The sequence below is a fragment of the Bactrocera dorsalis genome, chromosome 2 (assembly GCF_023373825.1).
Source record: "Bactrocera dorsalis isolate Fly_Bdor chromosome 2, ASM2337382v1, whole genome shotgun sequence".
In the NCBI taxonomy this organism is placed as follows: domain Eukaryota; kingdom Metazoa; phylum Arthropoda; class Insecta; order Diptera; family Tephritidae; genus Bactrocera; species Bactrocera dorsalis.
Window position 1 is genome coordinate 33,628,518 of NC_064304.1, and position 14,772 is coordinate 33,643,289.

The 14,772-nt window shown below is 33.6% G+C and overlaps 2 protein-coding genes across 3 annotated transcripts in view; one reads left to right on the forward strand and one right to left on the reverse strand.

Moving 5' to 3' along the window:
• Positions 1-4,702: 4,702 nt before the first annotated feature.
• The window catches only part of LOC105231808 (ubiquitin carboxyl-terminal hydrolase 46), a 79,063-nt gene continuing 68,993 nt past the window's right edge, over positions 4,703-14,772 (reverse strand). For both annotated transcript variants that reach the window (XM_011213272.4, XM_049450432.1), the window contains exon 3: positions 4,703-7,246. In XM_011213272.4, coding sequence (XP_011211574.2) covers positions 5,759-6,997 — 1,239 coding nt within the window. In that variant the 5' untranslated portion in view covers positions 6,998-7,246 and the 3' untranslated portion in view covers positions 4,703-5,758. The remainder of the gene's footprint in view (positions 7,247-14,772) is intronic.
• Positions 13,320-14,695, forward strand: LOC105231807 (uncharacterized). The gene is made up of 3 exons (XM_029552688.2): positions 13,320-13,540; positions 13,603-13,694; positions 13,795-14,695. The coding sequence occupies exons 1-3, from the start codon at positions 13,526-13,528 to the stop codon at positions 14,048-14,050; spliced, it is 363 nt and encodes a 120-aa protein (XP_029408548.2). The 5' UTR covers positions 13,320-13,525; the 3' UTR covers positions 14,051-14,695.

Below are 14,772 nucleotides of genomic sequence, written 5' to 3' on the forward strand. Positions count from 1 at the left end.
AATCTTAAGCGCCAAAACCAGATCAATTTAGCGGAGATACAGGAAAATGTTTAGTGATATGCAAAATGGCAACTGCCACACGCTGCACGCAAGTTTTTAAGCGCGATACCGTTATTTGTTTATTTTCCTTATTTCTTATGTTTGTGGCAGAAGGCAATGCAATGAGGTAGCAAATTGTGCGTCCGATAGCAATGCAAATAGGCAATGCAAGCTAATAAATAAAATGGCAACAGCAACGGTAACAGCAGAGACAGACAGGCAATTACACTAGTCAAACATGTTTTGCAGCAATTTCGGCAAATTGCTGTTATTTATTGGCATTGGCAGCGCTAGATGCGTACACGCATGCGCACAACGGCCGGCAGTCTGCCCACAGGCGTGCCATTTTAGCGCGCCCGCCTTAAGCTGGGAGCTGGGAGCTTACCGCTAAGGCGAATCTGTGTGAAATACCGGTATAAATGGCGGTCAGACACGCCAACCGCACACACGACCGTTACTAAGCAAGGCGCAACCGGGGGCGAGCCGCCATAGACGCTGCAACAAGACAGATTACTTGGGTGTTAAGTTTTGGAAAGTATTCCGCATTTGAACGCATTTATCATTGGCCTACCATTATTTACAGCTATTTAATAAATAGCAGCAACAACAGCAAAAACATACCGTATCGTGCAAGGAGGAAAATGTAGCGGAAAGGTAGCAGGAACTTGTGGTGACACTTTCACTTCGCCAATCGATCGGGATTGTGTATGTGATGAGCAGGCGTTTCGGACAAGTTCCCATTAACTGACACTTACATTCAATAAGGAAGTGTGTGTGCTAAAGTGTGTAAGAAATTTTACCAAAGCATCATAGCCTCGAACTCTTAACACGTAAATTGAGGAGATGCGCTTAGTAGCCATTGTTTTCAGTTTCTTTTTGTTTTTAGTTAACAAAGGATTATTGAATTCTGTAGTGGATTTGAGCTGCTATGAGCAACCGCAGAGATTATGCTTGGAGACGTTTGTACTCGTAGAATGTGTGGGGTCTACCATAGGGGTACACATACTTGGTGTACAAATATATTATATATGAAAAGCTGCAGACTTTATTTTTGTTATGCATAAGCAAATATATACCAACCTTGTATATACATATATATATATTTTTTGTATGCAGTTTATGTGGCAGCTTTTTCATTGTCAAGTCACATTTGTTGCAAGTACGAAGTCTCTTCAAAGGACAAGCTGTCAAGATACAGACTAAATTACAAACTTTTCATATCAAAGCAAAAAGCAATGTATGCAAAATTGTTGTTGAGTTGTTGAGCTGTTTGAAGGTCATATTTGCATTGATTTGTCATATTAATGTTGTTCCTTTGAAAGAGAAAAACTTCAACAGCGAAAATAGTCTGGTTATCTTTCGATTTCTTAAAAATATAGAGTATTTCCAAAACAAGCTTCTATGTCTTGAAACACTCAGTGCAAAACATTTTCAATTCATTTTTGCATATTTCGAATATATTTACATATTTACATATGTATATCTCAGAATATCCTCCGAAAATTCAAAGTAAATCGCGTAAATTATTTCGGAGTTATTAAGGTATTTGTAAGGGCGTTTCCTTGCATTCAAAAGATTGGATTAATTGATGAGGATTGTACTGCGCCCCATCCAGCTCCAGCATATTTATAACTTCCAATATACTGCTGGATGCTAGCGAGGCGATGGGATCCCTATATGGAAACATGGATCCAAGGGCATTCAAAAGTTGATTCGTCGTTTTCGGAGTCGGTTAAGATAATTTTTCTGAAACGGCGGGTCCGCTCGATTTGAAATTTTCACATGACTTTCAAATATGTTTATGAGGTAATGACCCAAGAAATGCGATTTTTGACAATGATTTAGATTTTTTGAGCGAAAAACGTCTTTTTTGAGAAGCAGCCAAAATCAAAAATGGTCAAAAATCATATTTTGCACTAGTCATTCGACCATTACATGTATTAAGCTATAAAATAATAAGCATGTGTTTTTTGGATTTTATATGGTTTTAGACAAGAAATCATTCTCACTACCAGACACCCTTTTTCGGAGGCACCACTGCAGATCGGCTACTAAATAGCCACCGATTATTTAACCCGCTCTATTTAAACTAAATTTTCTCGATTTTTTTTATATATCCGTCAAAGGTCTCTCTTTTTGTCAGCATTCCACAAATCTAAGACAATAAAAACGAACCGATATTTTTCTCTCCTATTATGAAGACTATCATAACGATTTGTTTTAAAATATTGTACTTAAATGTAGTTTTGTCAGTCCGGGTTAAATTTGATTAACTGGTATTATTAACTGTGTGAGATTATTTACGTCTCAAAAGTCAAAAAAATTTACAAAATTACTTATGTAAATACAAATTTTTATCTCGATATGTCTGTGAGTATGTTTATTTCGTAGGTGAGTTCACCTAAGAAAATAAGAACTTTGCAGTATCCCATATTACCTACCGCTGTGCCAATAGCTATTTGTAATTTTATTTAGCACAAAAACATTTCTCTAGCTATTTAGTGCAGTGGGACCTATTGCATCAACTATAAAAAAGCACTTAATAGAAAAATATTGTGTCATCCAATGAAACTCAATAAACGAGACAATTGATTTCCGATCGTTGGCATAATTGCCCGCTGAGCTACCTATGGCGCATGAAAAATAAACACTTATGTATATTTGATTGTATGTACATGTGCATGCTTGTATGTATATATGTATGTATGCACGTATGTATGTATGTATGTATATGTAGGTAAAGAAATAGTCAATTCGTATAACTGTATCAATTTACAAAATTGCAATTGTAACATATTGAAATTAAAAATAGCTCAATTGCCAAAGCGCGAGTGGCATTACAACAACAACAAAAGTAAACAAATAATAAAGGTAAAAGGTAAACAAAATTATTGAACACCAATTATTGTGGTAAAATTAATATGTTTGGTTATATATGCTTATGTATGTATGTATATTGACTTATACATATACATACATACGTATATATGTGTATATATGTATGCACATCATTTAGTATGTGCCAATACTTAATTGAAAGCGATTAAGCACATATCAAAGCGGATAGGCAAATATTTACTGTCATTGCCGCGAGTATTTCATACAAAAAAAAATATATTCAAAAATTATTGTGCAACCAACGAATAGCAACAATTTATCGTTATATGAAGTGGGTAAGCAGGATTGCTGTCATAACTTATAGAGTGTGTGAAATTTTATATTGTGACAAAATAAAAAAATAAAATAAAAAACAAAATAAAAAACAACAAATATAAAAAATTAAACAAAAATAGAAAATAGAAAAAATAAAAAAAAAAATAGAAAATAAAAAAAAATAGAAAATAAAATTAAAAAAAAAAATAAAAAAATAAAAAAACACAAAAAAAATAAAAAAACAAAAAAAATATAAAAAAAAAACACAAAAAAAATAAAAAAAACTAAAAAAAATAAAAAAATAAAAAAATAAATAAAAAAAAATAAAAAAAACAAAAAACACAAAAAAAATAAAAAAATCACAAAAATATTCAAATAAAAAAATACAAAAGCAAAATATGTAAATAAAAAAAAAATAAAAAAAAAAAAACTAGAAAAAAAAGTACAAGAATAAAAATTAAAAAAAAACAAAAAAAGGTAAAAAAGTAAAAAGAAATAAAAAATATAGAATACAATAAAGAAAGAAATAAAATAAAAAATGAAAAAAAATACTAGAAAAATTATTTAAAAAAAACAAGAAAATAAAAAACACAAAAAAGTAAATAAGAAAAAGAAATAAAAAATTAAATTATTAAAAAATAACAAAAAATTAAGAATGAAATAAAGTAAAAAATTAAACAAATTCTAAAGAAACAAAAACTAAAATAAAAAACAGAAAAATAAAAAGCACAAAAAAACTATAAAAAACGCAAAAAGAAAAGAAAAACAAAATAAAAAAAATTTAAATAAAACATTAAAAATAAAACAAAAATTAAAATTAAATTAAAAAAAATAAAAAACAAAAAACAAAATCAAACTTAATAAAAACTAAAACAATAAAGAACATTAAATTCGAAACTGAACCTATAATACCCTTCACAAATGAAAGAATTTCCCTACAGGAACTTGATTTTGACTGACCAATTTGCATGGCAGCTACTTATTTATACACATGGTTTATTATACTGTTTCGAACAGAACAATTTGTGCGGTAATTGTACAGTTATTTTAAACAATACGGTTTGTATGCAAGCTATATTCGATACCGGTCCGATATCGCCGGTTTCCACAAATGAGCAGCTTCTTGGGTAGTAAAGTATCGATATCAGAAAAACTGAAGGTATATAAAGACAGACGAACACTGCTAAATGAAGTCCACTCGTCACGCTGACCATTTATATACATATGGTATATATTTTATAGGGCCTCCGACGTTTCCTTTTTGAAATATATATTATAAGCGAGTAAACATGACAATGTCACTAAGACCTTTCTGTACAAACTTCGTGGCAGACTTAATACATATACACTGTTTACAATAGTTAATGAGATTTTGGAAATGAGTTATGATTTCAGCTACAAAATTTTGACAATGCACGCCAATTGTAAATATGTATGCATGAAATAAGTCACCATTACAACAACAATTTTTTTATGACATTTCATTACTATTCCTTTTGGAAGGAAAACATTATTTGACCGTTTTCAACATTTTTATTTAATATGTATGGGTGTATGTATAATATTTAGCAATAGAGATATATGCAACTAGTTACTAGCATAGCTTTGAAACTAATCTAAAATATTATTTTTATAATTTTTGTTCACTTAAATAAAACATGATGGACAATAATATTTGTATGTAGCCTATGCGTATAGCAGATTCTGTAACATATGTATGTATGTATATATATTTTAATTGAAATAAACTAATTTTTTAGTTAAAAGCATACTATTGAATTATAATAAAAACTAACTAAACATGATTAATCGAAAACGATTACAATTCTTGTTTCATAATTATACAATAATCGATAACAGCAAATAATTAATTGCAATAAAAACTATTAGAGTACATTTTTTTTAATAAATATATAAATATATAGAATTTTATTGAAACTCGCTCGCACTCAGAATTTCATTATTTAACTGCGCCAACGAGTATTGGCATGATAAAGATATAAATTTAACTAAATATTTGAAGAGAAAGTGCGAATATATTTTAAACGTAACAAAATGTAACAGCGCTGCATGCACCAACGCTCAAACCGAAAGCTCCGCAGGCAATCTACTAAGCAGCAAAAGTTATGTTGCATACCTTCAGGATGAATGACACACATTTTTGTTTAAAAAGTGTATTGCATGCACGGTGACACCTACTTTATTATTTTAAAATTATTATTGTTTATTTATAGAAATTATACAAACGACTGAGCCCGAAAAATTACGATTTTACGCGCAACACATCCTAAAGGTATGCTACGATAAGAGCTGTGCAGCAACTTTGCAGCAGCGATACATTTTGTAAAAGACCCCAAAGCAATAAATCAACTTAACAGTTAAGCATAACCTAAAACTACAATACATACATCTTCGCTTCTCAGAGATTTCTGAAAGCTACATTGATTTCAAAAGCCTTACGCTAAACAATAATTGTTGTATTCTATAAATTCATGAGTAGCTACTTTCACAAACGTTTCCATAAATACATAGCATCTTGCATAATTTGAACGTACGCTTGGGCGCTCTACGATGACGCACAGTCGCGCGATTGATAGAACAATATATAACCCGTCTCCGAGGACTTCTGTATATCCGATGTCAGACCGTAGAAATCCTCGATGGTTGAAGCCTCAATTTTATCGACCATATCATCGTCGAACAACAGCCAGAGCCCATGACTTTTCACAATACTAATGTAATGACCGCGATTCGGACCCGATCCACAGTGTATAACCACGGCCATAAGATCGTACAAACGATCCGGATTGACGGCATCGTCCGACGTGTTGAACAAACGCAGCTCCAGTGGGAACACGACGCGATGTGAGACCTTAATGTGGCGATTAAATTGCTCCATATACTTGAAGCGCTTCAAATGCAGCGCCAATATCATTGGTAGCTTTTTGACGCGCATGCGCTTTTGTGCCTCCTGATAGCTGCAGCAGTTATCGCATTTGAATTTGTTGTCCGAACACAGGGTTTCGGTGTTACTAAAGCAACGCAAGCAATGCGTAATCGAGGTATTCTGATCAACGTCGACTTGTAGATCAAAGAAATTCTCATCTTTGCTACTAACGGTCTCGCAATTGAGGCAACGTGTCTCCGACGTTAGTATGCCTTGAAAGATTTCATGCACCCACGTGGGTTCGGTATTGGCCGCATTCGATTGCGTTGGCGTCGAGGCGCTATCGCCAATACCAATGCCGACGCCGACACCGTTTAGCGAGCCGGATGAATTGGTGCAGGTGCCGTTGGACGTTGAATTCGAGGCAGTTGTCGATGTGCTGGTAGACGAGGACGATTTGCTGGCAGTGGAGGTGACGCCGCCAACATTGCCGCTACCATTAAAATTGGCACCATTCTTGCTGGCATGCCGCTCGGCCAAAATGATCTCGTTAATATGATTGATTAGGAAATTGAGAAACTCGTGCGCATCCTGTTGCATGTAATTGTCGAATTCCTCCTTCTCTTTGCGCAGGCGTGCAATGAACTTCTTCGGTGCGATCGAACCGACTTTTTTCTTCTGCGTGGCAATGTTATAGAATAGATCGGCTAAGCAAGAGAGTAGCGTCTCTTTGGGGCGCTTATTCTTCGCCTTGTATTCGAGCACCTTCTCGCGGAAAGGCTTGCAGAAGTAGAGCGCCTGCAGCACAGAGTTGCTATAGCAGGTATTGCCGAAATTTACCAAACCAAAGTAATGCTCGTTGGCCGGAAAGAGGTCGGAGCCGATCTCACGCTCCAGCTGCGATACATTTGCACCCATGGCAGATTTTCGGTTCGAAACTTGGGTGAATGTGGTTTCCCTCCGCTTTAGTTTTCTTTTTTCAGGGGGTTAAAATGCACTAACACGTACAAAAAGCACCATCAACACCACCACCATCAACAACAACAAGAATTACCACAAATACGAGCGAGCGTTTTCTGTGTGTGTGCGTGCGTGTGACTTTAGACTATTTGTTAGATATTGTTTGCATAGATTTAGGCGCGCAGACTTACAATACGATTTGCTCGTCTGAAAATATACAGAATTTTGAAGAGGGGATACACGTCAGTATACAATCATTTTTCGTTTTCTTTTTTTTTTAATTTTTGTTTTTGTATTTTTTTTTTAACTGTTAATATAATAAATCTAACACAAAAATATGGCGACAGTATAAAAAATATTTAAAACTATAAACGAAAGCAAAACAACAACAATCATAATAAAACTGATGAAGCAACAAACGAACAAGTAAATGCAAGATAATTACAAAAACAAAAATGCAGTGGGAATGCTATGAAAATAAGTAACATATAAACATAAATAATTAAAACACTTTGCAGTTTAAGCAAATCGCTGCTGGCGTGGGGACAAAGCAGCAGCCAGCTTTCTACGCACTTAACTCTTATGTCTTGCTCTTACTCTCGATTTTATTGAGTGTAGCGCGTGATGCTGCAGCAAAAGTATTTTTGTAAAGCAAACTGAATTTATTTTTTATGAAAAAAGAACGTTATTATCCCCTCTCCAAAATTTTCACGCGCAAATCTTCGCTTCATCAACGCTTATAAATTTATTTGAGTTTATGTTTCTATAATAATTTATCATAAATATATGCGTACATAAGTTTTTATAAGAGTATGAAATGTATATTTCAAAAATAAGATAATACTTTTGTGGATAAACATATCTCGAAACTTAGGAGAAGGAAGAATAAGTTTCAAAGGAGTTAATTATTTGTGTTAAATATTTATTTGTGTGAGTAAATATATTAATAAAATAACAGACATTTTTTAAGGAACGCAGTTTTCGTTTATATAAGATAAGAAATACTACTTTTTCAAAACCCGCTTAAGGATTCTAAATAAACTAAAAAATCATAACAAACTCAAGAAAATGTATATTGAGAAAAACTTGCGTTTTTTGTTAGGGGTTAGATGGGTTTACAGGTTTAAAAATATCGATTTTTTTACTGTCTTAATAAATTCCATAACATCTCTAGAAGATTGTGCTAAATTTCCAAATTGATCCGAGTAGTAGTTTCGGAGATACAACATTGAGAACTTGTGCGCTCGAGTCTACCTAGGCTAAGTGTGCCGTCTTTAAAGCGTTTTTCTCGAAACTGTGCTTTTGAAGTCGAGAACTACTCAACCGATCTTCATAAAATTTTACTCAGATCTTTGATATACAATTCTTAAAGACTTGAATGAAGGATTTTTTTTAATAAAACTAATTGAAAAAAAATGCTGCGAAATTTCTATTTTTCCAATTTTCAGTTTTTTCCCTTTTTCCAATTTCTAAGTTAAGGTTTTAACTAGAACACGTAATTTTTTCACTTTAGATGGTCTTGTAAGGAGTTATACTGCCAACGCGCGCGCATTTTGTTCCGAGTGGACACCGGAAATGGCGTTTCAGAATTTCTTTGTTAATTGTGTATGCTTCCTTTTAGTTCGAAGAAACCCATGAAACCTCCTAATTGTTTTCAATAAACAAATTTTTTTGATTTACCTTTCTTTTTTCACATTCAAAATAGAAATGACTTTAGAGCTGACTCGGTCTCTTAATCTCTAAATTATATTCCTCAACCGTAAACCACGTGTCTTTTAAAAGCGCTCAAAGCACACAAAATGTAAAATTCGCTGGAAATTTAACAGAAGATCATAAGTCGACTTAGCATTTTTATGTTCTCAAGTTTATGCGACCTCATTTGTATACAATTTTTTTATCAATTAGCTATGCAAATCGAACTTTTAATGTATTATCTTTCAAAAAATCGAATTAAAACTTTTATATTTTTTTATAGAACATCATATCAAATAAACGTGCTAAGTCAATTTAGTGCTTTTGTCAAAAGTACACAGCATTAAACAGGTGTAATGTCTTGCGACTGCGATAAATAATTATATACGTAGTTAGCACTGTAATTATGATGTAATCACGTTCAAGGTGTTCAAAGATTTATCGCCACGGAAAGTTCATGGTTTGCACCACGCAAGTATTTAGTTAAAATACTTAATGCTCATTACTAAACAAGCATGTAAATATTTAAGCGAGTGGTGGTTAACAATCGCTTGCTTTATTCGATGAGAGCACGAATTATAGAAGTCATGCATACCGTTATCACATATATAGTACATATACTATATAATTATGTACATACATTGTGGCAAAAATTCTACGGGTTAATAATATTGGAAAAAATTTATTTTGCTAAGTTGGTACGACTGTTCTCAATTACTATGTCAAATATGAACGCGATCTGTCAACCACAAGCTAGCGAGTGGTACGAAACCTTCAAAGATGGTCGAGGGATCGTTGAAGACATGATTCGTCCTGGACGACCTTCGACCTTCAACTGATGAAACTATTAAAAAAGTGAAGGATATCGTGCTTAAAAATCATCAGGCAAATGTTAGAGAGATGGCAAGAGCGCTCTACATCTCTCGCGAGTCCGTTCGAAATATTTTGGTGGATATTTTGGGTATTAAACGCGTTCTTGCTCGACTCGTCTCGATAAAGGTGAATTTTTTTCAAAACGAGTACCGTAAACAAGACTCTGTAGGCATGCTTGATCGTGCGAATTCCAAACACACATTTATGGAGAGCATTATAACTGCGAGGGCGCAACCATCAACGGAATGGAGGGCGAAAAAAAGAGCCGAATTTAAAGCCAAAAACGCAATGAATACTCGTACCATCGATCAACCACTATATTCACCAAATTTGGCTTCGTGTGATTTTTTCTTGTTCCCCAAACAGAAGAAATTGGCTTTCTGTGGAACCCGTTTCTAGCGAAGAGATAAAACGGAACTCGCTGAAGGAGCTAAAGGCCATAACAAGAAGTGCTTATAAAAAGTATTTCGAGGACTGGAAAAATCTTTGTCATAAGTATATTATATCTGGTCGGGATTAGTTTGAAGGCGACAAAATAAATATTGAAAAATAATTAAATATTTTGCGTTTTATTTACAATTTCCGTGTATGTTTTTGTCACAGGGACCACACAACTCAAGTGAAGCATAAAACTATGGCATACTCCTAGCCAGATTTGACTTTAATTGATTTAGTTTTATGAGTCACGAAGAACTTTAAATGTATATCAGTTTATATATTGTATATATGTACCTAATCATGTGTACCTCATATGAACAGCTTTCATATGAATATTTTTTCAATTTCAGTTACCCAACACAATTATTACTCCCACTTTAAGTTTTACCCCTCTTCATTAATTGTCAGATAAGCCACTGCAAAAGCATACAATGTTATATATTGCAATGTAAATTCGTATTAACAATTGTTTTATAAATTGACATTGCCGACATATGCCAAATCACCCACTTGTATTTACACGATCTCCTTAGCGGATCTCAGGCTGTAAATCTACAATAAGACCATATTTATGATCTTTCAATTGACTTAGTAATAAAAGTGATTTTGTAATGTAAAAACTATGAATATGTACAGGGTTTTCCAATAAGAGTGGTATGATTTCTTTTCACAAAAAAAAAACGCACAAAGTACAATATTAAGGAAATTCAAATGTTGTTTATATAACATTATTCAAGTGGCCTCCACGACTTTTTTTACAGGAACGAATTCGATGAACCCAATTTTCGAGTACTTTTTTCATTAAATCAAGTCGTATGTTATGAAAAGCACGTTCAATATATAATTCTAAAGCTTGAGGAGAGCCTGGTTTATTGCTAAGGACCAATGACTTCAAATAACGTAGCAAGAAGTAGTCTAATGGTGCTAATTAACAACTTCTTGGAAACCATTACAACATAACACTCTTTAATGACAGTAATGGTGTCACCGGCTACATTTTGAAAGGAGATCGGTCCGTACTCCGAAACTGTCAATTTAGGTGAACGTAATGATTGTTCATGAATAATTAATGGATTTTCTTCGCACCAGAATCCACTGTTTTGTTTATTTAATGCACTACTCAGATGAAGGTGAGCCTTATCGGAGAAGATGATTTCCTAAAAATCGTTTTCAAGTTGTTCGGAGGCAAAATCAACAAATCAACCACGTTTACAGTGGTCCCATGGCCCCAGTTCTTGAGCGAGAACAAACCTTTTTCAAAATCTACCAGGTTGTGGTTTGAGACAGTCCCAATTCTTGAGAACGTATTTGAATGGACAAGTTGTGGTTTTCAACAACGGCAGCAACATTTTCATTACTTCGAGCGGTTCATTGTCTTATTAGCTCATGACAATTATGTCAGGAAAAGGTACGATCAAAAATTTCAACAATTCGACGAACAGCGTGCACAGCTGGACGATTATTACGACCATAACATGGCAAAAGCGAACGAAAAGTCGCAAATCATGACAAATTAAAAATGGCGAAACGACAATTAGAAATCATATAATGCCTAATGGAAAACCCATTATACATATCTCTGTATTTTAGTAAATTGCAATTCTGGGAATTCCTGCTTTTTATAACCAGAACGGGGTACAATCGGAATCAAGTAATTGTATGGGCAACTTTTTCATTCGACGTTATATCTTCACGAAATTTGGCATCGTATTTTCCTTATCAATGTCGCAATCTTTGAAGAAATTGTTCAGATTGGATAACGATAACATTAAGCTGCCATACAAACTGAAGTTCTTGTAAGGAATCTTCTGTATTTCTGAAGGGGTTTTCTTTGTTTTTTCTTATTTATATTATTGGACACATATTATATACATATCCTACGACTTCAACATACTATACTCCTATTACGAGTATTCCATTCAATTCAAATCTGTTTTGTTACGCTGTATTAACTTCATTTTTTATACCTACTTATTAGAAACTTTATGCCACTTTTAGACCAGGATGTTATTTGAACAAGTGTTACAAACAGCAAATTGGCTACAAGAGTTCAAACTTTTGACATTTTTGAAATTAATTACTTTCTATAACACATTCTCTTTTAGCTAAGTTGTATAATATGCTATAGAAAGGCATGTGGATACAATGCTCAGCTTTTCTAAAATAAAGTGCTACAAAAATTGTATTGTACAAGTGTTTCTAATAACTTGTTAAGCGCTGTATGCATCAAAGCGGAACATACATACATATAGTATGTACTTCAAATACAACTCTGTTAGTTTTACCCATTTTAAAAACAAACAAAAAGCATGCAATTTCATTAGGATTTTGCATGCAGAGAGCAACTTTGACTTTAATAAAAAACTTGATTATTTGTGATATTTTTTAACGCGTTGCGCTCTCGAATATTTTTACACCAGGTGATGAATGTTATGCATGATCATTTGTAGATTCATATATGCATGTGAATATACAAGCCTTATGTGCTAACTGCACTACTCTTGAGCCATTCTCCCAACATTCGCATGTCATGCGGATGCTCAGCACATAACACAAGATGATTATGATTGCATAATTATTTATATTTTTAGTGTACGAGTATGTGTGTGATGGCTAGTATGCAACCAGTTATTAATGTTTATTGATTTTGTTAATTTTTATACCCTGAACAGGGTTTATAGAGTTTGCCACGATATTTAAAATAGTTAGAAGTAAGCGTTGGAGGACCATATAATATAAGTATAAACGAACAGCTGTGTCGATTTAGTCATGTTCTTCTACCTGTATATGTATACATATATGTACATACAGGTCGCTCAGTTTTGGAGATCTTGATATGAAATTTTGCAACTGTTCTTTTCTCACCAAAAAGCTGCTCATTTGTGGGCACGAACCACTATAGCATATATGTATGTAGTAGCAGAAAGCTCTGTTATTTGATGAGATTGCTGGAATAATTTTCTAAGACAATAATGCAATCTCCGAAGAAATTGTTCACATCGGATCACTGTAGCATATATGTAGCTGGCATACAAACTGAACAATCAGAATCAAGTGCTTGTAAGAAACCTTTTATGAGGGGTATGCAGCAACCGCAGTTAACTTTTTTTCTTCATTTTTTTTGGATTTTTTGCATGGCTCAAGCTTTGCTGAGTATTGAATATACCTTAAATAAGTTGACTAGAATTTGCTAAAACTCATGTGTGTGATCTTTTGTGTGTCCAGCGGAAATATTTATTCTAACGTGCAATGTTCTTGACGGCTAGTGTAGAAATAGCAGTTGCAAGCGCTGCAGATAATCATTGGTGACAAAAGGCGAAACTGAAAATGATGTTCTGCTAACGCGGATACTAAGAATATTATGAAGACGCTCTTGACGCTGGAAGCTAAATAGTGAAATTTGTAAAGTAATCGAAAAAGAAAGTGCAATAAGAATTCAACAAATCAAAAACCGCAAATTTTTTAAAGAAAAAATAGAAAAATATGCCGTTCGCGACCGTAAGTGAAACCGAATACAAATTGAACACAAAAATTCCTTTTTTCAACTCTCTTAAATAAAGCGCTTGCTGTTCTTACTCTCCGCCTGCATACTAAATGTGGTCTTACAACACGTAGCGGTCAACGCTGACACAAAAGTGCTAAACACACTGAGGTGATTGCGATTTCTTAGTTAAAAACAATACTTTGTTGTTATGAAGATAAGTGAAAGTGAGTATTAAAATAAAAAAAAAATGTTCATTTCAACCACGCAGCTTAAATCAGCCGGGCTACAGCAGCCGTCATGAGGTTATCACACTCGAGAATGCCGGCACCGCTGATGAGGAGCTGGTGGTTAGAGGCAATTATACCGTTGAACTCGGCCCACCGAACAAGGACGGTCTCATATTTTTGGCTATCACAGAGTATACTGCCGATAAGAATGGTTATCACGTGCATTATCATATCGAGGCGCGACCGCTATTGGAAACGCGGTTGAGTGGGAGTCTGTTAATGACTGCAGCGGGCTAGAGAGCCAAATGTTGTCGAAAGTGAAATTATAAATTCAAATGAAATTAATTATTGAGTATTATTTTATATATACTATATGCTTAATTGTGGTTATACATATGTATATATTTGTTATTGTTTATATTCAAATTTCCTTTATTATAAATTCGCTTAAAACAAGTTAAGAGCTTAAATTAATTCTAAAGAACATAAATTCATTTTATATATGGAAAAAATGAGTTTTACAACTTTTAGTGGAGTTTAACACATCGACAACGAGGCTTGCTTATATTGACCGGAAAAATATTTTCATGAGATTATTTTGACTTAGGTCTTCTATTTGCCTTGGTTTGAAAAAAAAACCATAGCAACCTTAAATGAAAAAAATTTGCTACAAACTGTCTCTTTATTGAGTGAGAAGAAATATATATCGCCACCTTAAATCCAAAACAACGCATCATCAAAAATATCGAAAATGAGTTTTTATTGCTTATGATTGTCTACATTATAGTACATATCTGTAGCAAAATAATTTCAGCTTCAACTGACAGATATAACCAATATATAACCAATATATAGCCAATGTATAACCATTCCATAACCAAAACTCAAATTTTGTTTGAATATGAGTGGCGTCTATTATATCATCTTTCCTTTGCCTGTAAACTTATGTTACGTTATTGTGCAGTTTAGGTAACAATACAAAATATATAAATTCCGGAGTGTTTCTAATAACTTGTCAA

Bases quoted from the DNA above. Each gene is read 5' to 3' on its own strand.
- LOC105231807 (XM_029552688.2), top strand. The intron at 13,695-13,794 runs GTGATTGCGATT...TCAACCACGCAG, and splicing joins AAAGTGCTAAACACACTGAG to CTTAAATCAGCCGGGCTACA.